Genomic DNA, 22,812 nt, shown 5'->3' on the forward strand with positions numbered 1-22,812 from the left:
CTCTTATGAGAGTGTCCCTTAGTTCTTTGTGCAAGCTTCTGACAAGATGGATGGTGAATTTTATTTGTGGGTTTGTGTTGTGTTTTGAGCAGGGAAAAGGAGCAGTTGGAAGCAGCACTTCAGGTGGCCCAGGTAAGTTCTCTGGTGTCTCACTACCTTCCATCTGTCCTTTCCAGAATCCCCTGAAGAATACTAACATAGATAATGTTTGTCTTTTTCTTAGTGCCTAGGGGATATTGGATAGTGCATTTCCCTGTTTTTCTCCTGTAATACACTTGATCTAGATCAGGAATTTCAAATATTTGATTCTTCAGATGCTTTGAGTTTCAATTCCAAGACATCCCAGCCATCGTGGCTAGTGGTCAGGGATTCTGGGACCGAAGTTCAAAAAGTCTGAAAGGTCAATAGTTGGGAGCCACTGGTTTAGCAACTTTGGGGAAGATGGCAAGAGTGGTGGACAGCTCCTTTCACCTTCTCCAAAGTTGCTAAATCAGTGGCCCACAACTATTGACCTTCCAGAGTTTTTGGACTTCAGACCCATGGCAGACAGCTCATGGGCCACCACATTGCTTCTCGAAGCAGTGGTCCATGAGCTATCACTTGCTGGTCTGTGAGAAGTTTATAGAAAATAAAGAAATAATTTAAGTCAATGTAGTAGCATTTACTGGCTCATTGGGGGGATGTGAGTCCTCCTACATCAGATAGCCCAAGGAACACTGATTTAATTTATATAAATCTATTATTATTATTAATTGATATTTTGTCATCTTAAAGCCAAGCTACACAGTTGGCTAACCACATAATTTTAGTTTGAATTAATCTGTTTACAGTTGTAAATAGCAGCCACATTGCTGCTTAGGGCAAGGGCTATAGTATATGGGGAGATCATGTCAAAAGATCTCCCACCTTCCCTAAAGTTGCTATTTGGCTGGGAGACTGCTCCCAACAGGAAACTGTAAGCGCTTCCTTCTCAAACCTAACATGCACTTCAGAGATGCAGTTTTTGTGGTGGTGCATGGGATTACAGGGGGCAGGGTAAAAATTGTCTTCCCTTTTTCCATCCCCAAAAGCTTTAATTCAAATAGATTGTGCATATTTTTAAAAACCATGCAAGTGGCCATGTACCAGAAGCAAAAGCTGATAGGAGTGTTCTGCACATGATGCTTCTCTTAAAAGCCACCTTCAATTTTCTGGGTTGGATGGTTTTTAAAATGTCATGCCTGAGAAGAATTCAGTTGAGGAAATAGTTGTGCACTTGTAGTTTTCAGTTAAGATCAAACCTGTGAAAGTTTAAAAAGGAAAAGGAGACTTGCAGTACCTTTGTGTCACCTACACAATTCATTTTAGCACAAGCTTTTGGGAAATGTGAGCCACTTCCTTAATTGCATGTATATATGTAGTGTTATCTTGCTGTAGTGTTGGAATCACAGGGAAATGGCATACAAAAATGACAACTGCATTATCAACACTGGCCATAAACTTACAATAGGCTGATTGGCACAAATATCTTGGCCTCTGTGAACAAGTATTCAAGTCTGCTGGGCTGTTCATTTTCTCTGTGGTATGAAAACAATTAGCTCTGCTTTCCAGAAACTTCCCCCACCTCTGTTTTTTTTTTAACTAGATGGAGGTACTAAGGACACAAGAGGAAGACCCGCCTTTGCAGGAAGAGGAACAGCGCCAGATGGAGAAGATTCTGCGACTGGAAAGGGAGATTGAGAAGCTGCAATGGCAGCAGAAGACAGACCACATTACCATAAGCTGTGAAAACACCAAGAATGAAATGAAACGGCAGCGGGAGGAGGAGATACAGAGGCTAGAGAAGGAAGCATCTAGAGTTGCGCAGGAGTTCTTGGAGCTGCTAGATTTTGGGAACCTAGATGAGAGTGTGCAAGGTTTGGACCGCTCCCTCTCCAATGAAGGGACTCTTAACATTGAGTGCAGCCTTGTAGCTCCTCTGGCTGAGGAAGAAGAAGATGAAGGTTTTCCTGCTGATGAAGAAGGTCCACCAGTCCCTAGCCCAAGTCTCTTGAACCAGGACAGCAGCACCAGAACCAGCGATAACTATTACTCTGAGGAGGACACATCTCCCAATATGCTGCTGCCTGAGGGAGAGGATGGGGAGCTCAACTCTCTGAATCTTTTTACAGAGAGACCTGAGAGTCCTCAGAAGCAAAACATGGAAAACATCTACCACACTGTCTCAGACATCCTGCCAGGTGACTTCATGGAATCAGATGACCCCATCTACACCTTGCCTCCTGATGTGGAGTCAGACTATGACCATGAGGAGTTTGAGGTCAGTGGAGAGGTTGGTAGCACATCAGCTGACCCTCTGAATGGGGAAGAAGTCCTGCATAATACTCACAGTAATGGTGTTGACTCCAACCGTGGAAGCCTGGACTCAGTAAGCACCTTTTGCTTTTTAGTAGAAAATAAATTTTCCTTCAGGCAGGAAGCTTCATTTTCATTTATCTTTCCTGCATGTGTTTGGCATCTCCCAGTGTTCCCAGTGCTCATTTAATAGTGCTTCTTTGACATAAAAGTGATTTGTCTTCTCAACAAATCTTTGCTAAGAGCCATAGGACTGGCAGGAAACCATCAGCCTAGAGACACAAAAGTTGTATTACATCATCATGCTGATTAAACCATTTATATTATTCCTGTCCATAGGATCACCCAGATTCATCTTTAGATATTTTCTCAGTGTGATAACAGTGAAAAATTGGGTCCACAAATAACTGCCTTCCATCCCCCCAAAACTGTTCCAAGATTCTTAAAGAAATCCACTTCTTCTGTTTGCAAGCTGTCTGTGAAATGTTTTCAGTTTGCTGTGGTCCCAAGTTACATTCTAAAGGCACAAGATCCAACAGTTTTGATGGAGCTACTGTGAATATTTCTGTACCTGAAAGGGAGGTCTCCTGGAAATCCCATTCACTTTAGTGTGAGTTTCAAAAATGGAAGAAAGGCAAAGTACAAGCAGTAAAATGCAATTAAGATTTATAGACAGCCAGCATGGAATAGTAGCTTCAGTATTGTACTAGGACTCCAGGAGACCAGAGTTTAAATCTCTGTTTAGCTATTGAAACCCTTTGGGTGACCTTGGACAAGTTACATACTCTCAGCTGCCAAGCAATGCAGTGGTAAACCTTCATTGAATAAATCTTGCTAAGAAAACCCTATGACATGTGGTGATGATGATGATGATGATGATGATGATGATGATGATCCATTATTATCCATTAACTCCATAAGTTGGAATTAACTTAAAGGCATGTAGCAGTACAAGATTTATACAAGATATAAATTTATTCTTGTATTTAAAAAATCTTTAAAATTATTCTGTTTTGAAAAAAATTATAAATAGTTCAGTCCCTCATATCATGTACTCTATTGTTCACCCATGTGACAATATTTGTATCATCTCTTTCTACTGCATGGTTTCCCATGTGATACCAAGGTCTGCTTGCCCAGTATGCGTGGCGTTATATCTAGAAAGATCGATCCTTTGTCCTTCTAATTCTTGTCTTGTGAAAGCAGTCTGCTTTCCAGTCACTCAAACCACAGTGTTTTGTACCCAGTGTGACAGCAGTACATTATTGACTGTTGCAATTCCGCATGAAATGTTGTGTCCACGAAGATGTTATGGGCAGTTATCTGGTATTGTTTGCACAGTTACTGGTGTAAAGTATAATTCCACACACACTTCAAACTGCTCATCATTTTGCTAGTGACTTTAAAAACATTTCCCTATTTTTTGTAAGCTGTCTTGCAGAATGAGGCAGTTTTTCCTTGTTGCATAAAGATCGGATAATGGTTAGCACACCAGTTGTTATACACATTCTCTCGCTCTCTCTTTCTCTCTCTAACACACACACACACACATCATAACTTGCAAACGGAGTCATTCCACTGGAGAAAGTCAAGCAATAGTCCCTGTTGATGGTAGAAATCCACTCCCATTTTAATTCCCCCCTCCCCCCAAAACAGTGAGGGTTTAATATTTTTTAAAATACCAAACCCTTTCTGACATTCTTTGTTCCATTGAAAGCACACAGGCATTTTCTCTGAGCTTGGAGCATCATTTCACAAAGATTCTTAAGATCAGTGTTTTGACAGTAGTGATGCCTGAACCCAAGTCAAACCCCTATGATTGGCTCCAGATGGAGGTTACCCAAGCATATTGGATTGATATCCGCCCAAACACTAGACTCCTATGAACCTGGGTTCAGAAGGAGGCCTTTTCCTCATTCATCCAGTTTTCTTAATCTAGTTGGGTTTTGCCTTTTGGGATAAGGGGAAAGGATGGCAATTCTTGTTCCAGTTGCCTTTCCAATTTAGTCAGATGAACACATGATTGCTTGGGCTGAGATTATTCCAAACAGTTATTCTCTCCACCTTCAGCACCCCTGCCCCCAAACATATCTTTGCTATTTGCTAGAGCCAAATCCATCTTAGCATTTTCCCTTTACAAGTTGAAGGAAAATATTGTGAACAAGTACATTATCCATTAGGTAAATGGGAATTCTCTTTGCCAAGTTGTCCTTATCAAATCCATTGCCCTGTCATTGATTGTGATTGTTTTTCCAGCCATATCAGCAAGATTGAAAGCAGCTGTAATTACATGGTGCTCTGTGATGTTTATTCCCCTTAAAGAGATCTCTAAAGTCCCATAATCCAGATGCCATGCAGTTCTGAAAGCTATGTGATTTGTGGAACATAACCCATAGCTCATACATTTTTCCTTCCATTCCTTTATTCATATGTGTCTGCCTAGGCTTGCCAAAAGAGTTAATGGAATAGTGTTGTTTGTGCATTACAGATACATCTCCTCAAGGATTGGATGTTTTTCATTTATCCTTTGTAGGAGATTGTTAGAGAGACAGCAACCTGTTCTCAAAAGATGTGGCTGACAAGATTCTCTGAGCATAAATGAGGTAGAAAGATCAGAAGACTGAAACTGCTACTGTTGCTGCTGTACTGGCTTGAAAGAAATGAAATGAGGGCCTTTTTCATATAAAAGTGCTGCTCAAATAGGAAGCAGATCTGTTCATCACCAAAAATAGTTTTCAAATGCTGAACTATTCATTGTTTAGTAACTTCATGCAAGCCTCCATCTATGTGAATTGTTCATGAGTTTGTGTGTGAATGTGCATTAAGCTGCATGTATACCAGTAGCTCTTCATGTGATCTGTCTGCGGCACTGCTCTATTGATTTTTTAAATTGCACATGCAGCATCATGAAGGACTCTGTAGGAAAGCACATACCCTTGTGAGGATAGCTCAGAACCTGTGGTAGCTGTAGTTCTAAAATGCAAAGGATTTTTGAAAATTTAATCAATCCACATGTGTTGAATGACAGCTTTTATCAACAATAACCAGCATTGCCCTTGTAGTCCAAAACATCTGGAGTATGCCAGACTGTGGAAGGCTGGACTATTCTAATAGAAAAGTAGAGATCCTTGAAGCCACTAAATCTAAAAGGAAATTGAAGGCCAAAGATCATACACAGCCAACAGTAAGGCAGGCATTTGGCCTTTGCTTTGAAACAACTCTCCCATTTTAGAACCTTTCTGCCTTGAGAAAAGAAGGAGGAATGCATATTTTGTATGGTTCATCATGTCTGAGCAATTCCATAGTCACATCTGTAATGTGTGGTTGGTCAAGATTTGAAAATTTGCCAGGCCCTGTGACTTTGTTTTCCTAAGGTAGTAATTCTTTTTGTGCTTAGTTTCTGGACAGTGAAGATGAAGGGGATACCTATATGGACACAGATGAAGAATTGTGCAGCAGCCGGGTCACCATGCTGAATGGGTCAGGGCCAGCCTATTTTCACAGCTATCTCTACATGAAGGGTAAGTGTTCTGTCAGTCCTGCAAATTGAGTAACTTGCCCCTGCTTCCCAATCTCCTCGCCTCTCTACTAAATACGTCCCTTCCTTCCCTGTTTTATTGTCTGGGTCCCTTTCTTCCTTCTAAGATGAAAGTCAACATGTTTTTGCAGGGAAGGGCTTCAAAAGGATTCTTTGTGGACATTGCTTTCCATTGGCACCCATAGAACCATAATCTCTAGTGACATTCTCAGTTGTCTGCTAGCAGTGAGTGTCTTGCTGTGGATCTGACTGTGCATTTATTCATATGAACAACTGAAACAATTCTCAGAGATGCAGAGGCAGTAAGTGTTGGCCCTATTATGGGATGGTGGGACCATCATTTGGCTTCTTTTTCAAGGAGCAAACTTGAGTTATTTGAGTACTTACATTTTTCTCTTGATGTGTTTTGCTCTCTGGCAAACTAGTTTTCCTCTGGGTTCTAGCAGTTTAAGGCCTCTTTCACACTTGCACTTTTGCCCTGGGTAGAATCAGGCAGACCCAATCCTCCAAGATCGAATATGTCCAGAATGGATGTTCCCACTATCTTTACCCTGATCAAATGTTCCCGGTGCAATTTAACTCAGTGGATGTTCACATTTATAAAGTATCGATTTAAGATGGAGCCTCCTTATCAATTACTTTCAATCATTCCCGTGGGGTTTTTTTTCTGTCAATCAAATGACATGCATCCGCTGTCATCAATGGTGACATGTTGCTAGTATTTGCAGCAGCCATTTTTTTGTCAACTGCACGGGTCCTTTAATGGAGGCACCTTATCGATCGCATTCGATCGTTCTCATTTTTTAAAAATATCTGACAGAATATCTGATACCCAGGGCATCAGATCTAGGACATAACATTTCATTGGATAGTTGGAAACTAGCAAGAGGGGGGGGGGAAGAAATTTACGAAATCCCAAAATCTTCAAGAGAATCATTGGAAGATAGAGCAGAGGTGGATCCTTGTTATACGCTGGGGTTTGGATCCTTGTTATATGCTGGGGTTTGCCCACCCAGTTAATTGGCATCTCTTGAAAGCCCCAACAACTTCATCCTGGTAGTACTGGCTGAAAATAACTCCATGGAAAGATTTTGGATTTTGTAGGAAGATTTACTTAAAGATTCATTTGCTACAGGTGCAGCAAGGCTCCCAATTGTTCCTTAACATTTTGTATACCAGTCCCTTTGCTGTCACTGAGGACCCTTTCACATGGCACAGTTATATCACAATGATTTCAGTTTAAGTGCCAGGGAAGGGCATTTAGAATCCAGTCAGGGAGCTCCTCTGGTGCCTCTGACCAAACAACAAGCCCCAGAATTCCATAAGACACAGCGATAGCAGTTAAAGAGAAATCATAATGCTATAATTGTGAAGTGTAAGAAGGCCCCCATATTAGTAGTGTTAGTGGCACTATAGCATTAGTGGCAAAATTGATGCTCTCTCCCCCCATCCCAGAATGATGAACTGCATTAGCACTTTGCATTGTGGGAGAAGAGACAAGTGAGTTTGTGAAATTGTTAATTTTCCATTTTTATATCAGCCACATCCACTGAAGTACCATGTAGTTGTTGCTTCTTCCTGTCTGTACTAGAGAGTTTTTAAAGGAAACTGTTATGGTCCAGAGCAGGAATATAATAATGCCCATGACTTGTCAGGTGCTGGTGAGGCATACATGGGGATGTTCTGGAGGTAACAACAGTTTTGATAATATTTCTTTTGTTTTCTGCAGGAGGCTTGATGAACCCCTGGAGACGACGTTGGTGTGTCCTGAAGAATGAGGTTTTCATGTGGTTCCGAGCCAAGCAAGAAGCCTTGAAATCAGGCTGGCTTTATAAGAAAGGAGGGGGCATGTCCACACTGTCTCGCCGAAACTGGAAACGGCGCTGGTTCGTGCTGAGAGAGGCCAAGCTAATGTACTTTGAGAATGACAGCGAGGAGAAGCTGAAAGGGACAATTGACATCAGGAAAGCCAAGTATGAGACATTTGGGAAGACAAGTAGCTGTGTTTGCTGGGGGATTTTGGAATTGGAAATTGCCCAAGCTCTGTCATTGAAAATTCTTTCAGTGGCATTGTTAAGAGAATGGTTGTTGTTGTTGTTGTTGTTGTTGTTGTTGTTTTCGTTTTCTTATATCCCACCTTTCTCCAAACATAGGGACTCAAAGCAGCAAATTTTAAAAAAATACAATTTAAAAACAATATAAAATTTTAAAGTATAAATATAAAATGTAAAGAACAAAAGTTTCAAAAGTTAAAAATAGTTATGAATTAAAATATAACATGTTAAAAATATAAACCTTAAAATTTTAACACACCACATTCAAATCCCAGCCATTAGCAGCTTGACAAGGCCTGACACCATAAGAATGTCTTTATCTGCCGCCAAAAGAATAACAGGAATGGAGCCAACCTGGCCTCTCTAGGGAGGGAGTTCCAAAGCTTGGGAGCAGCCACTGAGAATGCTCTCTCTCTCTTGTTCTCACCAAACGAGCTGAGACGGTGGTGGAACATAAAGAAGGGCCTCTCCAGGTGATCACAACACCCTAGTGGGCTCATAAAAGGAGATACGGCCCTTCAAATAACCTGGACCCAAGTCATATAGGGTTTTATAGGTCAAAACCAGCACTTTGAATTGTGCCTGGAAACAGACTGACAGCCAGTGGAGCTGTCGCAACAATATACTCCCTGAAACCAGCTCCAGTTAACAACCTGGATGCAGCTCTTTGGACCAGCTGAAGTTTCTGAGCACTTTTCAAAGGCAATCCCACTTAGAGCGCATTACATTAATAAAAAGGTAAAGTAACCAAGGCATGAATCACCATGATCAGATTTGACCTGGAATACTGTGTCCAGTTCTGGGCACCACATTTCAAAAAGGATGTTGAGAAACTGGAGCGTGTCCAAAGGAGGGCGACTAAAATGGTGAAGAGTCTGGAAACCATGCCCTATGAGAAACGACTTAGGGAGCTGGAGATGTTTCGCCTGGAGAAGAGAAGTTTAAGAGATAATATGATAGCCCTGTTTAAATATTTGAAGGGATGTCATATTGAAGAGGGAACAAGCATGTTTTCTGCTGCTGCAGAGAACAGGACCCGGAACAATGGATGCAAGCTCCAGGAAAAGAGATTCCACCTCAACATTAGGAGGAACTTCCTGACTGTAAGGGCTGTTTGACAGTGGAACACACTCCCTCAGAGTGTGGTTGAGTCTCCCTCCTTGGAGGTCTTTAAACAGAGGCTGGATGGCTATCTGTCGCGTATGCTTTGATTGACAGTTCCTGCATGGCAAGGGGTTGGACTGGATGGCCCTTGTGGTCTCTTCCAACTTTATGATTCTATGACTTCTCCAGGAACAGGTGCAGTTGGTGTCCTAGCTTTAACGGTGCAAACAACACGCCTGGTCACCACTGAAACCTGGGCTTCCAGGCTCAGCACTGAATCCAGAAGTACCCCCAAAATACGAACCTTGAGACTTGAGGGGAAATGTAACCCTGTCTAACACAGGCTGAATCCCTATTCACAGATCTGTCTTTCAGCTGACCAGGAGCATCTCTGCCTTGTCTGGATTAAGCTTCAGTTTGTTTGCCTCATCCAGTTATTACAGTTGCCTGACACTGGTTTAGGACAGGAACATTTTCCTTGTAATTGGGTGGAAAGGAGTGATAGAGCTGGGTATCATAAGCATACATGTGACATTTTACTCCAAAACTCCAGATAACCTCTCCCAGCAGTTTCATGTAGATATAAAAAAGTATAGGGGACAGAACTGAACCCTCAGGGTCCCCACAAGCCAATGGCCAAGGAATTGAATAGGGATTCCCCCAGGAAATATCGGAGCTCAGGAAGATTTATATTGGTCTAAGATATGTGACTATATGTGTGTATGTATGTCTATTTGTACAGTAGGCCCTTGGTATACGTGGGGGATCCGTTGCGGATCCCCCCCCCCGCATACCAAAATCCATGTATGCTCAAGTCCCATTGTCCCCAATGACGGCGCATGTGCACCACCATTGGGGACAACAGTTCTTCTCTTTCCCTCCCTTCTTCCTTCTTCATTCCCTCCCTGCTTACCTCCTTGTCACCACCACCGCAGGAAAGGCCAGATGATGGTGTTGAATGCCAAAAGGCCTCCAGGCCATCACCCGTCCCTTCCGCGGCGGCGAGGAATATGAGGCTTGGCCTCCAGCATGCCTCCCAGCCTCCTCGCAGCCACATTTTCCGCGCCGCCGCAACTGTGGAAGAGACGGGTGGTGGCCTCTTGGCCTGCAACACCACCACCCGGCCTTTCTCGTGGTGGCGGCAGTGGCAAGGAGGCCAAGGCGGTGAGGAGGCCCAGAGTTGAGAAGCCACCACACACTCCAGCACCTTGCCCAAAAATGGAAGGTTGGAGACTGGCCTGTAATCCAGGAAAGGTTTTTTTCAAAAGAGGTCTTACCACAGCCTCCTTCGGGTGTGTTGGGATCCTGCCTTGTAAGCAGGCATTAATCACGTCCCTTACTCACTCTGCCAGTTCTCCTTTGGCTTGTTTAATAAACCAGGAAGGGCAAGGATCTAGTAGTATACATGTGGTGGCTCTCACTGTCCAAGGATCCTGTCCACATCCTTGGGCAGCACAAATTGAAAAGTATGCATCAATGCTGGACAAGCAGGAGCCAGGTTACATCCACCGAAACTATCAACTCTAGTGTCTAAGTCACAGTGAATCCGAGCAATTTTATCAGCAAAATGGTGGGCAAATTCTTCACAACAAGCAGTTGAGTGGCTTGCATTCTCCTCAGGACCAGATTGTAACAGTTGAATAGTTTTGTGCAGCTACAATCGTTTTAGTCAAAAAAGTTTTTCTTTCTTTCTTTTTTTTTTTTTTACTGGCTTTATTACTCTACCATATGTCTTCAGGTAGATTTTAGCCTGTTTTTGATTGGATTCATTCTGACTTTTCTGCACTGTCACTTTAGTTGCCCCTCCATTTTCACAGAGTTGGGATCCGCATCCCTTGCTTATGCGCAAGCAGCAAATGGGGGGGGGGGGGACAAAATGGGAGGGCGCCATTTAAGCCAATGGGGCTTGAATATTGGCGGTTTTTGTTTTTGTGGGGGGGTCTTGAAAGGATCCCCCGCAAAAATGGAGGGGCGACTGCCAGCTCCTTAGAAAACCAAGGGGCTGGTTTAGCTCCACATCGTGAGATGGGACACTTAGAAATGATCGTGTCATGGTCATTTCTCCATTCCAGAGATCAACCAAGGCTTTGACAGGACCACCTGCCAAGACAGCAGGAAATTCCCCAAGAGCCATCAGGAATCCATCCGGATCCATAAGCCTCCTGGGGTGGACCATCTTAATGCGTCCCCCACCCCTGCAGAGGCTCTGAGTTCCAACAAGTCGAAACCTGACCTGAAAGTGATCTGTCCATGACAGTGGAACAGTAGAAAGCTCCTCCATTCCCAAATCACCAACATCCGTCCCTATACAAAAAAATAAAGTCTAGAGTGTGCCCAGCGGCATGAGTGGGGCCAGATACCAGTTGAGACAGCCCCATGGTTGTCATGGTGGCCATGAAGTCCTGAGCCACTCCTGACAGAGTAGCCTTGGCATGGATGTTGAAGTCCCCCAGCAATATAAGTCGTGGAGACTCTAACACCACTTCCGAGACCACCTTGGCTAGCTCAGGAAGGAATACTATTTAGCAGCAGGATGGGCAATACACCAACAGCATTCCTAATCTGCCCTAGCTTCCCACCTTTAAATAAACACACTAAAGCCCTGCAGACTGAGAGTTAGGACGCCTGGTCAGGGGGATATTATCCCAAGAGACCACTGCAATTCTGCCTCCCAAAGTACCCCATAATGGTCTCTAGTAGTTCTTAGTCCCACTCCAGACAATCACAGTTTCCATCCTCTGGATGCTGTTAAATTGCTTTTTGGTATCATCAGAGATGAAATTTTGAAGTACTCCATCAGGTCTGGAGAAGCACTGAAACTCCTTCATGGCAACCAGGCTAGTGAGATAGTGGTTGAATTTTGTTGAGCATCATTGACAGCCTGCTTCTTCCTACTTATTCATTTCCAGAGAAATTGTGGATATTCACGAGAAAGAGAATGCCCTTGATGTTGTAACAAATGACCGAATCTACCACATAGTGGCAGAGTCACCAGAGGATGCCAGGTAAGGGATGCAAAAACAGATGGATGTTTCTCAGAAAGGTTTGCTCTTCAATACCTCACCCTTCTTGGAAGCACTAGTTGCTTTTCACTAAATATTCCTGTAAGATCCTCCTGGGGCAAATAAGACAAGCTTGCAGACAGATTCTGTAATTTTGTAATTCACAAGTCCATTTGAACTACTGTTGAAAATTTGTAACCTTTGCCAACTAAAGATTAACACTTTTCAGACCCATGACAACTATTACTTCATCACTGCGTATATGTCAGAAGGTGATTAAAATAAATGTCAATGTCTGTGAGCATCTGAAAACTTTTTAGCCACAAAAGAGAGATGAGTGTCTTCACTTCTAACCATCTGGAACTTCTTACTATGTTAGCAACTTCCTGTGTTGCATCTTCTCTCTTCTTATGGCATATGGAGGTCTCAATGGCATTGATTAATTAACAGGGCCTGGTGTGTTCATGGCCTTTTGACCTTTCCAAACTCAGTGGTTCCAGATTGTGGCATCAGATTTCACTTGACATTGCAATATTCAGAACAGTGATAGCCAGAAAACACTTTCCCTCAACTTGTTCATACAGTCTGTTTCCCAGTCTAGCACTTTGTTCTACAACTGATATGAAGCAGTGAATGTCATAGCAACTGCTTTTATGTCTTTGACAAAGGAGGGGGCATAACCCTTCACAATCGCACATGCATTACATACTGAAAGATGCAAATTAAGTCCCTCAAAAGCAAAGAATGGCAAAGTGCATCCCAGGGGCATCATCATCATCATCATCATCATAAGTTTTATTTATAGACCTCTATTCCGCAATGATCATAGCGGTGTACAGTAAAAAATTGCAATACAATACAAAATACAATGTGACAGTTAAAGGAGGGAGAAGTCTCATCCTTCAGGCAGTCCCTGATGTTGCTGGGTCTGCCTGATCGCTCCCTCTGAGGCTGAGATGACAGTTAAGGAGGGAGGGGCCTCTTCCTTCAGGCAGTCCCTGATGTTGCTGGGTCTGCCTGATCGCTCCCTCTGAGGCCAAGATGGCGGTTAAGGAGGGAGGGGCCTCTTCCTTCAGGCAATCCCTGATGTGCCCACCTCAACATTACTTTTGTAGGTCTTCATCACTCTAGATTCCGTTGGACTGCCCTTTCCTGAGTGGAAAAAAGGGTTAATGAGAAGTGGGTTTCCAGCCACTTCCAATTTTATTTCCCCCCTGCTTTTTGATAGGCCATCCAGCCCTGCAGGGTCCCAGAGGCAGAAAATTTACCCTGAGATGTGCTGAAGTTACCCACCTTGGCCCTAATGGACTTGGGCATTATTGATGTAAGAGAACTGTTGCCATTCAGTGGAATAATAATATGCAAATCACAGTTTCATTCAGCAGTCTGGTTCAGTATAAGGCAATTCCTAATACAGGTGTCCAAAAAGGGCAATATGCTGTCTCACCTGTTAAATAAGTAACATTCAAAGGGAATCATAGCCCAGCATTATAGTAATGATCCACTGACTAGATTATTTTCTGAAACCTGTTTTTGTTGGCCATTGGATAGCAAGTTCTGGTACCCTTTTCCCAATAGTGACTGGTTCAATGTCCTGAGCCGTGTGCACAGTGCTACAGAACAGCAGCTGAGGGAGATGCAGGATGAACAAGCCAACCCAAAGAATGCTGTGGTGAGTGAAAATCTGGTCAAAACTGGAGCTAGAGATTTGGGTTTTTCTGTAGCTATTTCAACGTTCTATTAGCTGGTGAAAGCTGTTTTCTTCTACAGTATTTGGTATTGATGTGGTTCCTGGAGAAAAATTATTAAGCACTAGGAGAATTATTCCTCAGTACTTTATCCAGGGTGCTGGGTGGGGGACTAAATTATGAATAAACAGGAGCTCTCTAAAGGATGTTTTGTTGTTATTTTAAAGGGAACCCTTGATGTGGGGCTCATTGACTCAGTCTGTGCTTCTGACAATCCTGACAGGTAGGCTATAGTTGTATTCATTTGTTTTGTCTCTGCACATTTTAATGTATAATGTTATTATATTCTGGTGCAGCAGTCATTGTCAAACATGAAAAATACATTTAAATTCATCAGCTGCATATATGAGTAAATATAAATGCAACAGACAAGGAACTACTTAAAATTCCTTCACTCAGTAAAAATATCTCCCAAATGACTGTGTTTATTTTTAGGTACAGGTCATCTTTCATCTTAATCAGTGCTAGTCAACAGGGGTTAAGGTCCTAGAGCTTTAAATGCTTCATAATTCAGGAGGGTGTTTGCAACAGTGTCCGAAGATTATTGCAACAAGCTGTATACCATCTGACCTAAAAGACAATGGACTGAAGACAGATCTCTGGCTGAGAGCAATACAGCATAGTGCTAACCTTTGGATGCCTTTTCCTTAATACCTACCAGAATTTGCAGACTGGTTTGCAAAATGACAGTAAAAGATTATCTGTATGCTTTCTACATTGTCTTTTCCATGACTCATGCCAGCTTCTTCCAGAATGGAGGCTTTCCTAGACGTAATAAACACTGTGCCCTTCCACACTGCTCAGGCTGCTTCAAGAGCAAAAGCTGTAATCTCATTCAAGGGAAGGCAAAATTAAGAACCCCTTGTGTTAATTTCCCCCTCCCTATCCGTGCCAAGAATACAAACTGAGGGCTCTATTTCTGAAAAATATTAACATTAATAAGGCAGATTAGTGTTAGGGGATAATTCCCACAGAGAGAGTTATTTTTAACCAACAGTTAAGATTTCCAGGCATGAAATAGTCAGTATAAGTTATTGTACTGTTTGGTGAATGTTTTCAGGGTTGTTGTGTCATCGTCTGCCTTAAAGTCATTTCTCACTAATGGTAACCCTAAGGTGAACCTGTCACAGAATTTTCTTGGTAAGAGTGTGACTTGCCCCAGGTCACCCCTAGCCAAGCTGAGATTCAGACCCTAGTTTCTCCCAGCACTAGTCTAAACACTCAAAACACTACATATCTCTCTCTCTCTCTCTCTCTCTCTCTCTCTCTCTCTCTCTCTCTCTCTCTCTCAGTGTTAGGACAATCCATTTCCTAGCTACGTAATTTATTATTTATGTTATAATAATAATTTATAGTATTTTAAAAAGGTAATTGAATTTTGAAGAAGTAAGCCACTTGTGCTCAGTGTTCTAAGAATAAAAGAAGAGCCAGGCTGGGTCAGCCCAGCATTCTGTTCCCACAGTGGCCAACCACATTAGATGGGGAAATTCATAAGCAGCAAACAAACACAGTAGATTCCCTCCCCATCCCACTAGTGTTCTCCAGTAAATGTTATTGATAGTAGTATTACCTCCAATACTGGAGGTAGCATAAAGAAGAAACCAATATGACTCTATAGATTAATACAGCAGGGCCCCTGTTTGGGAAAAGGGGGAGGAGGGTCTACTTGACAGGGGCTCAGAGGTCCAAAGAGCCTTGAAGCCCATAGGAGCCTGGTCCATACTACAATCCCCGTTACTGTGAGGACAAAACTGAGTGTAAACTATAGATCATGCTTGAGAATGTTTATAAACACTTTTTTCTTTGTACTTATGTGTCTGTTGTTCATATCATTTGAGAAGACATTACTTTCATAAGCATTGCCCGTTTCTGAAGAGGGTGCAACAAAATTCCCATCTCAGTACGCTTCTTTTTCTTCCATATGAGTTCTTCCATATGAGAGATGTCTGGATTAAAGGAAGATAAGATTAATAGAGTAATGGGATGTGATTGAAAGTAGTTAAAGATAACTTTGTATATTTTGCTAGCTATAAGATGTGGCAAGAACTAGGTGACCCTCCTTCATCATATTTTGCAGGCCAAATTCCTTTGTGATTATCACAGCAAATAGAGTCATCCACTGCAACAGTGACATCCCAGAGGAGATGCATCATTGGATCTCCCTCCTGCAGAAGCCCAAGGGTGAATCCAGGGTTGATGGACAGGAATTTCTTGTGAGAGGTAAGAAGCAGAGATGGCCCAAAACATTGAGGTGGCTGAAGTAAAACAAGAAAACAAACACGCACCAGTCAGTTCCTCCCTTCTGTGGTAAGAGTAAGGAAGAAATGTTATTTTTTTAAAAAGTAATTTACTGACCATTTGTTGCCTTGATAAAGTGGATGTCCAGAGGCCTTCTACCTCATCCTGGCATGATGGACCTCCTAGAATTGAACCCTCCCCCCCCCCCCCCAACAAACACACATTTGTGGTGGTAAAGGCATAGCACAGTCTTCCAAAGCACAATATGCTCCTCAGCAGCAGGAACATAAAATTGTTAACCACCCCAAGAGCAGATGTTGTGTAGTGACCAAGAGACTTTTTGATTAAAATCTCTCATCCACCAGGAATGCATGAGCACTGCTCTCTAGATTCAGCCTGATTACTGGTTTTACAAGATGTTTGCAAGGATTACTGAGAGAAGACAACTAAAGTGCTTTGAGTGGTTGACTGTGCTATGTAAATACTGTTTATTTACAAAAAAAAGTGTTCAAACTGTGAAGTCTGGCAATAAGGTGAAGAAGTTCACAGTTCAATCACTTCCATCCTCTCTTCTGTAGAATGAAACAGGAATTAGAAGTCATCATCAATACCTATTCACCTGTGGTTCAGAACTGTGCAGATTTGTCTGTTTCTCAAGCCCATTGAATCCTGTTACCATCTTTTCCTGTCAGGGTGGCTTCATAAGGAGGTCCAGGGCAACAGCAAAACATCTTCCCTGAAGGTGAAGAAACGGTGGTTTGTGCTAACCAACACAGCCCTTGACTACTACAAATCGTCAGAGCGCACTGCTACCAAGCTTGGGACATTGGTGCTCAACAGTCTCTGCTCAGTAGTGCAACCCGATGAAAGAGTCTTCAAAGAAACTGGTAGGAAATATACAAGGGTGTCTTTGGTATGTGTGAAAGACCTGGAGTGTTATTGTATTCAGTGCCTTTTTGTGCACAGCTGAATATCCTTTTCTGTACTTATATATTAGAATACAGACATTTACAGATAATGGGAAAGACCAAGGGTTTCTCGTAAAAGCATGGGTGTGAAGATGTTTTACTAAAAAAGCCACAGATGGCAATGTTTTGGTAACTGAAGACCTCTTGTTAGGGTGGGCTTGGCCAGAGCTGGCTGTGTGTAGAATATGGGCTCTCGCATACAGCAAAATACAACAAATTCCAGAAGCCACAAAACAGTGATAACTTTAGTCAACAGTGTGATGCAGCAGCTATAAAGCTAATGCTATTTTAGGCTGCATCAATAGAAGTATAATATCTAGATCAAGGGAAGTAATAGTGGCACTCTATTCTGCCTTGGTCATGCCTCACCTGGATTACTGAGTCCAGTTCTGGACATCACAATTCAAAAAGAATGTTGACAAATTGGAGTGTGTCCAAAGGAAGGCCACCAAAATGATGAAGGGCCTGGAAACCATACCTTATGAGGAAAGACTTAGGGAGTTGGGTATGTTTAGCCTGGAAAAGAGATGGTTAAGAGGTGATATGACATGGCCATCTGTCGGGGATGCTTTGAATGTGAGTTCATGCATGGTGGCTAGTTGGACTGGATGGCCCTTGTGGTCTCTTCAAACTCTATGATTCTATGATTCTATTTGGCCAAATAATAATAATAATAATAATAATAATAATAATAACAACATGTTTTATTTTTATACCGCTTTTCCAAGGTGATCAAAGCAGTTCACAGAATCAATAAAAATTAACACATCATAAAAACAACATGCAATAAGACAAGCAAGATGGTGGTCAGGAGGAGGGCTTGTCTTCTTAGCAGGCCGAGGCCTGTTGTTGCTGGCCTGCTTCTCTCCCCCTCAAATAACTAAAAATAACTAAAAATATGAAATAAATAACTAAAATATGAATATGAAATAAATATGAAATATGAAATAAAAATAACTAAAAATATGAAATAAATCATGCAAAGTTTTTGAAGCACCATTGGCTTCTTTGCAGGCAAAGATGTTAAAAATTTGGTTTGTTTAGAGGTACATAATGTTTTATGTTGTGTGAACATGCGTAGACCTATTTGGGAAGGTGGGCAGGATGAAACTAGTTCTCTAGTTTCAGACTAGGGAGTTTTGGTGGTTTTGTGTAGGCTTCTTCAGATGCTTTCCCTGTTCAGAGCACTCTGCAGCCACTCCACTTGATGAGCAGTTGACAGAGCTGAGTGTTCATTGCCAGCTATTTCTGGACCATGCCATATATCACCTTTTCTCCTTCGCTGCCCCAAGTATTATTTCCTTGCTCCAGTATGGGCTGTAGAGCCACCTTCACTGCCTGTGTCTGTTTGTACTGGCAGGCTACTGGAATATCACCGTGCACGGCAGGAAGCATTCCTACCGTCTCTACACCAAGCTGTTGAATGAAGCCATGCGCTGGGCCTCCGCCATCCAAGGAGTGATTGACAGCAAGGTTCCCATTGAAACACCCACACAGCAACTCATTCGTGACATTAGAGTAAGTGTCTCTGCATGACAGTTTTTTGCTCTTTCAAGAGTCTGAATACAGCTGAAAATTGGGTATCATATAAATGAAGCCAACCTTTGCTTTGCTTTTCATATATGAATTGAGTCCAGGCCAGTTTCCTGGAGCTATGCTCTTTAGAATGTACAGATTTTTCTCTACATAAACCTCTTCCTTCTTCCTTGATTCCCTTCCTCATCAGAGGAAATTTGGGAGAGTTGTTCTACACAAGAAGTACTAGGATCCCCTTCTAATCAAAAATCTACAACAGAGACTCAAGGTGCATTCCTGGGGGAGCATGCAGCCTCTCAAAGCTGATTTGGGACATACACATACAAAACTGACTTCCCAGACCTTTTCCTAGCAAACACAGAACAAAACAAAGAAAAACAGCTTCTCCTGATGCAGTGATTTGCCTTATAACTGTCATATGTACCTCCCCCCGCCCATCTGCACTGTTGAACATTTTAAAATATGGTTTTTTAATTGCAGAATTAGAATTAATACCACCTCGGGGGGGGGGGGTTGATGGAGATGTCTCACATTTTTTGTAATTTTTGGAAGCCTGTAGTGACCAAGAAAATTGGCTCCTAGACCTCCCAAAGTTGCCCATCTCTGATGTAAAATGTGTATGATAAATGGGCTGCTTTTGCTCCCTTAGCACGCAGACTTACAGGATTTCCCTGTTTCCATACCCAGATATGTGAACTTCTCTTCCTTCACATGCACCCTCTGAGGACTATGCTGTGGGTAACACATACAACTTGTCTGGGTGTAAATACGTAGACTCTAACCTATCATCTAGGTGTGGGATCTAAGTGTTTAACTCTTCTGTTTAAGAAAAGAAGGATGGATCTGCTGTTTGGAAGCAGACATTACCCTTGGCACTTTACTTTTCTGCCTGCTTGTCTTCTAAGTATCTGGCCTCTTTGTGTAGAGACACATGCGAATAATCAGAGACAAACATGTGATTTTTTCTGTACACAAAGGAGAGGCTCTGTCAGTCCTTAATGCAAATGTCTAGATTCTTTACTCAACAACTGAAATTCTTACCTGCACTACTAGAATCTCTCCTTCAGAGGAATATGTGTTAAAGCACACTTAACATACGCAGGGATATGTACATAGTTGCAGGATAGCTCAGGGAAAGAGCACATGTTCTGCATACAGAAGGTGCTTGGCTGAATCCCTGGAATCTCCAGTGAAAGAGGGGATCTCCAGTATCAGAATTACAGAAGACTTCTGACATGAAACACGGGAGAGCAGTTGCCAGCCAAAATAAACAGTAATGGCCTATGTGAACTAGTGGTCTGACTCCATGGGAGGTTTCTTTTTGTGTCCACAGAGTGATCTTGTGGAGCTATAAAGCAAGTTTTTCAGTTTACTTTCTCTGTGTGTGACTTTTGGGCCAACTTGTACAACAGGAGTGGGCAAAATGTGACTGCTAGGGCCTGTTTGAACTGGGAGTGCTTTTTAAATTAAAAATGCGCCCCCCCCCCACTCTCTAGGCATCAATTGGAGCAATTTTGCCATATTTTTGGCTCCATATACTGATTTAGACTCAGCAGAGGCCTTTTTAAAACCAGGAAATAAAAATAAAATTCCAGTTTACTTTCTGTTTCTTTAAAAAAAGCCAAAATTGCACCTCCACAGTCCTGGAAGGAACTGTGGCATTTTAGTAAAACCAAATTCAAAATAAAGTTTTAAAAATTGAGGGAAGGTGCAGCACTCCAAGGAACCCTGGGAGGCCAGTGCAGCCCGCAATCCCTGGCAGTAGTTCATCCCACTTATACAGGGAGAGCCAGGCATATATAATCCCTGTTGATTCTCTTCATGCATATGCACACAGACACTGCATTACATATGGACATACCTAGAAGACATTTGCTTATCTAACTCTTGAGGCTTTCTGTTGCATGCCAGCAACTTTTTAAAAAGTCCACAAAATGGTGCAAAGGTAACATATATTGATCAAAAACCTCCACTGTTTCTGTTATATCGTGGCATTCTTCTGTACAATCCATATCCCTCCTATTAAACAGCTGTCCTTCGCCTAAAACTTGTTGAATGTTTTGTTGATTTGTTTTGTGAGTTTTCCTTTTGCCGAACTACATTGTTACAGGCAGATTTGCCTGGAATAAATGTTGCTGAAGGCTGCAATATTGGTAGCTGTTTGTTTTGTTTTGAAGAACCAGACAGTGTTCCAGTGTTCCCCTCATCCTGTGGTCTTTTCTGTGGTCCAGGGAGAAATCACATCTTTTTGTTCCCACTGCTTGTGAGGTGTCATCACCTCCCTCGTTGTGCTGTGTCCCATAACAGATTGGTGTAAATCCCACCCATTTCTGTTCCAAGCAGTGCTGAAAAGGAGTGGGAGATGACAGTCCCTGTCCAGATGTGGAGGCAGCCCCATCAGCAACCTTCAGTGACCACCTGGGACAATCTGTCTCCACATGTTCCACGTCATTTCCCAGTCTGGATTCACCCTGTGTTTCAATATAAAATAAATGAATCTTAATAGCTTTTAACAGGTTCTTGTTATGTTATCTTTTCTGTAATGGAATGGAAATGCTGGGGTTTAATATTGACAACTAAATGTTTGGAGGAAAAAGAGGAGGCTGTTCTAAGGAAGTGTCTGTCTTCTGTTCTTTTTTCAGGAAAACAGCATGAACCCAGAATTGGTAGAACAGACGTACCGGAGAAATCCCATCCTGAGATACACCCAGCATCCTTTGCATTCTCCTCTGCTACCTCTGCCTTATGGGGATGTTGGAATCAACTGTAAGTAACCATAACTTTGACATTTGCTGGGAGATGTCATATGAGAGGGAGAAAAAAAGGAGGAATTTTTTGGACATTACAGGGAAGATAAGCAGCCAGTCCCACACCTCCTGCCTGGAAGAAGGCTATAAGGCAGAGGTGGGAATTTTGCAGCCCTCTAGATATGAACCTGCCAGAACACTAAGATCGTCAGGGGAAGGCTCAGTCCCACCACCATCCCACACTTGCTTGGTGAGGACACGAGAGAGAGCCTTCTTGGTGTCTGTTCCCATCCTCTGGAACTCCCATTTGTGAGAGGCTAGACTGGCCCCCTCACTACTAGCCTTTCAATGGCACGCTAAGATGTGTTTATTTAAGCAAGCATTTAAAACATAATCATGCCATGGTGGTTTTTATATTGAGCATGTGTAAATTGTCATGCCCTTTAACTACTGTTATATTTTAAATGTAATTTTATATTGTTTTTAGATTATTTTAACTGTTTTAAATTTTATTTTAATGTTTTTAAATCTGTTAGCCACCTTGGGTCCCTTCAGGGAGAAAGGCAGCATATAAATTAAATAAATAAAAAATTCCAGCAGCCGTAGCCAATATAACCAGTAGTAGTGAGGAATGCTGGGAGTTGAAGTTTAATAATATGTGGAGGGACACATGATTCCCATCCTTGCTACAATGATTAAGAGCATAATACTGTACAGTCGACCCTTCTTATACACGGATTTTTTATACACGGATTCAAGCATCCATGGTTTGAAAATGTTCAAAAAAAGTATAAATTTCAAATATCAAACCTTGATTTTCCATTTTTTTTTATAAGGGACACCATTTTGCTATCTCATTATATTTAATGGGACTTGAGCACCCCCGGATTTTGTTATCCACAGGGGATCATGGAACCAAACCCCAGCGTAGGTCCACTGTACATGTTTACTCCGAAGCAAGTTCCACTGATTTCATTGGGACATTTTCCATAGTAAATGCCTAAGTAAGCATAACTGAACATAGTGTGATATTATTCAGAATTGTAGTGTACAGTAAATCAAAATTCTTATTAGTTGACCCTCAAGGTGTGTGTAATGGCAGTCACAAGAAAACTCAAAGAGAACAAGATAAATAGATCTATCAATCAGTTGATAAGTTTTACTTATTTTTCACACAACACATATGAGCTAGCATAGAATGGAGTAGAACTAGGTGCCATTACAGATGCAAAAGGAAACCATGAGCATGACAATCTCTCTCCCAGTATGCACTGTTTTAGGTGGGGATGTGGTGACACTTGTCTTTAGTGTGATCTCAGCTATTGAGCTATTGAGCACTATTCTGAAATCTAGGAGGAAAACTCTTAGGATTTTCCTGTTAAGTTTGGAACTCAATAAAATTGTTGGGTAGTTCAGAGTTTTCCTTTGTAATTTGTACGAAGTTAACATTTATTTTGCATCCTCTGCCCTGAAGTGTCCCTGCACAAAATCATTTTGTAGGGCAATAAATAACAACACATGGTGTTAAGGGATGTGTGCCAAT

At 42.1% G+C, this 22,812-nt stretch overlaps 1 protein-coding gene across 5 annotated transcripts in view; it reads left to right on the top strand.

Annotated features, from left to right (window-relative positions):
• The window catches only part of LOC149314097 (unconventional myosin-X-like), a 67,921-nt gene that overhangs the window by 34,220 nt on the left and 10,889 nt on the right, over positions 1-22,812 (top strand). For 2 of the 5 annotated variants that reach the window (XM_089520513.1, XM_089520508.1), the window contains 11 exons: positions 90-132; positions 1,625-2,407; positions 5,732-5,855; positions 7,602-7,845; positions 11,940-12,035; positions 13,611-13,704; positions 13,948-14,003; positions 15,858-16,000; positions 16,711-16,905; positions 18,347-18,504; positions 21,165-21,288. In XM_089520513.1, coding sequence (XP_089376639.1) covers positions 90-132; positions 1,625-2,407; positions 5,732-5,855; positions 7,602-7,845; positions 11,940-12,035; positions 13,611-13,704; positions 13,948-14,003; positions 15,858-16,000; positions 16,711-16,905; positions 18,347-18,504; positions 21,165-21,288 — 2,060 coding nt within the window. The remainder of the gene's footprint in view (positions 1-89; positions 133-1,624; positions 2,408-5,731; positions 5,856-7,601; positions 7,846-11,939; positions 12,036-13,610; positions 13,705-13,947; positions 14,004-15,857; positions 16,001-16,710; positions 16,906-18,346; positions 18,505-21,164; positions 21,289-22,812) is intronic. The other 3 variants (XM_089520512.1, XM_089520509.1, XM_089520510.1) reach the window with 2 other exon arrangements.

The sequence above is a fragment of the Sceloporus occidentalis genome, unplaced genomic scaffold, assembly GCF_023333645.1.
Source record: "Sceloporus occidentalis isolate IW3139 unplaced genomic scaffold, rSceOcc1.0.p SCAF_4, whole genome shotgun sequence".
NCBI lineage: Eukaryota > Metazoa > Chordata > Lepidosauria > Squamata > Phrynosomatidae > Sceloporus > Sceloporus occidentalis.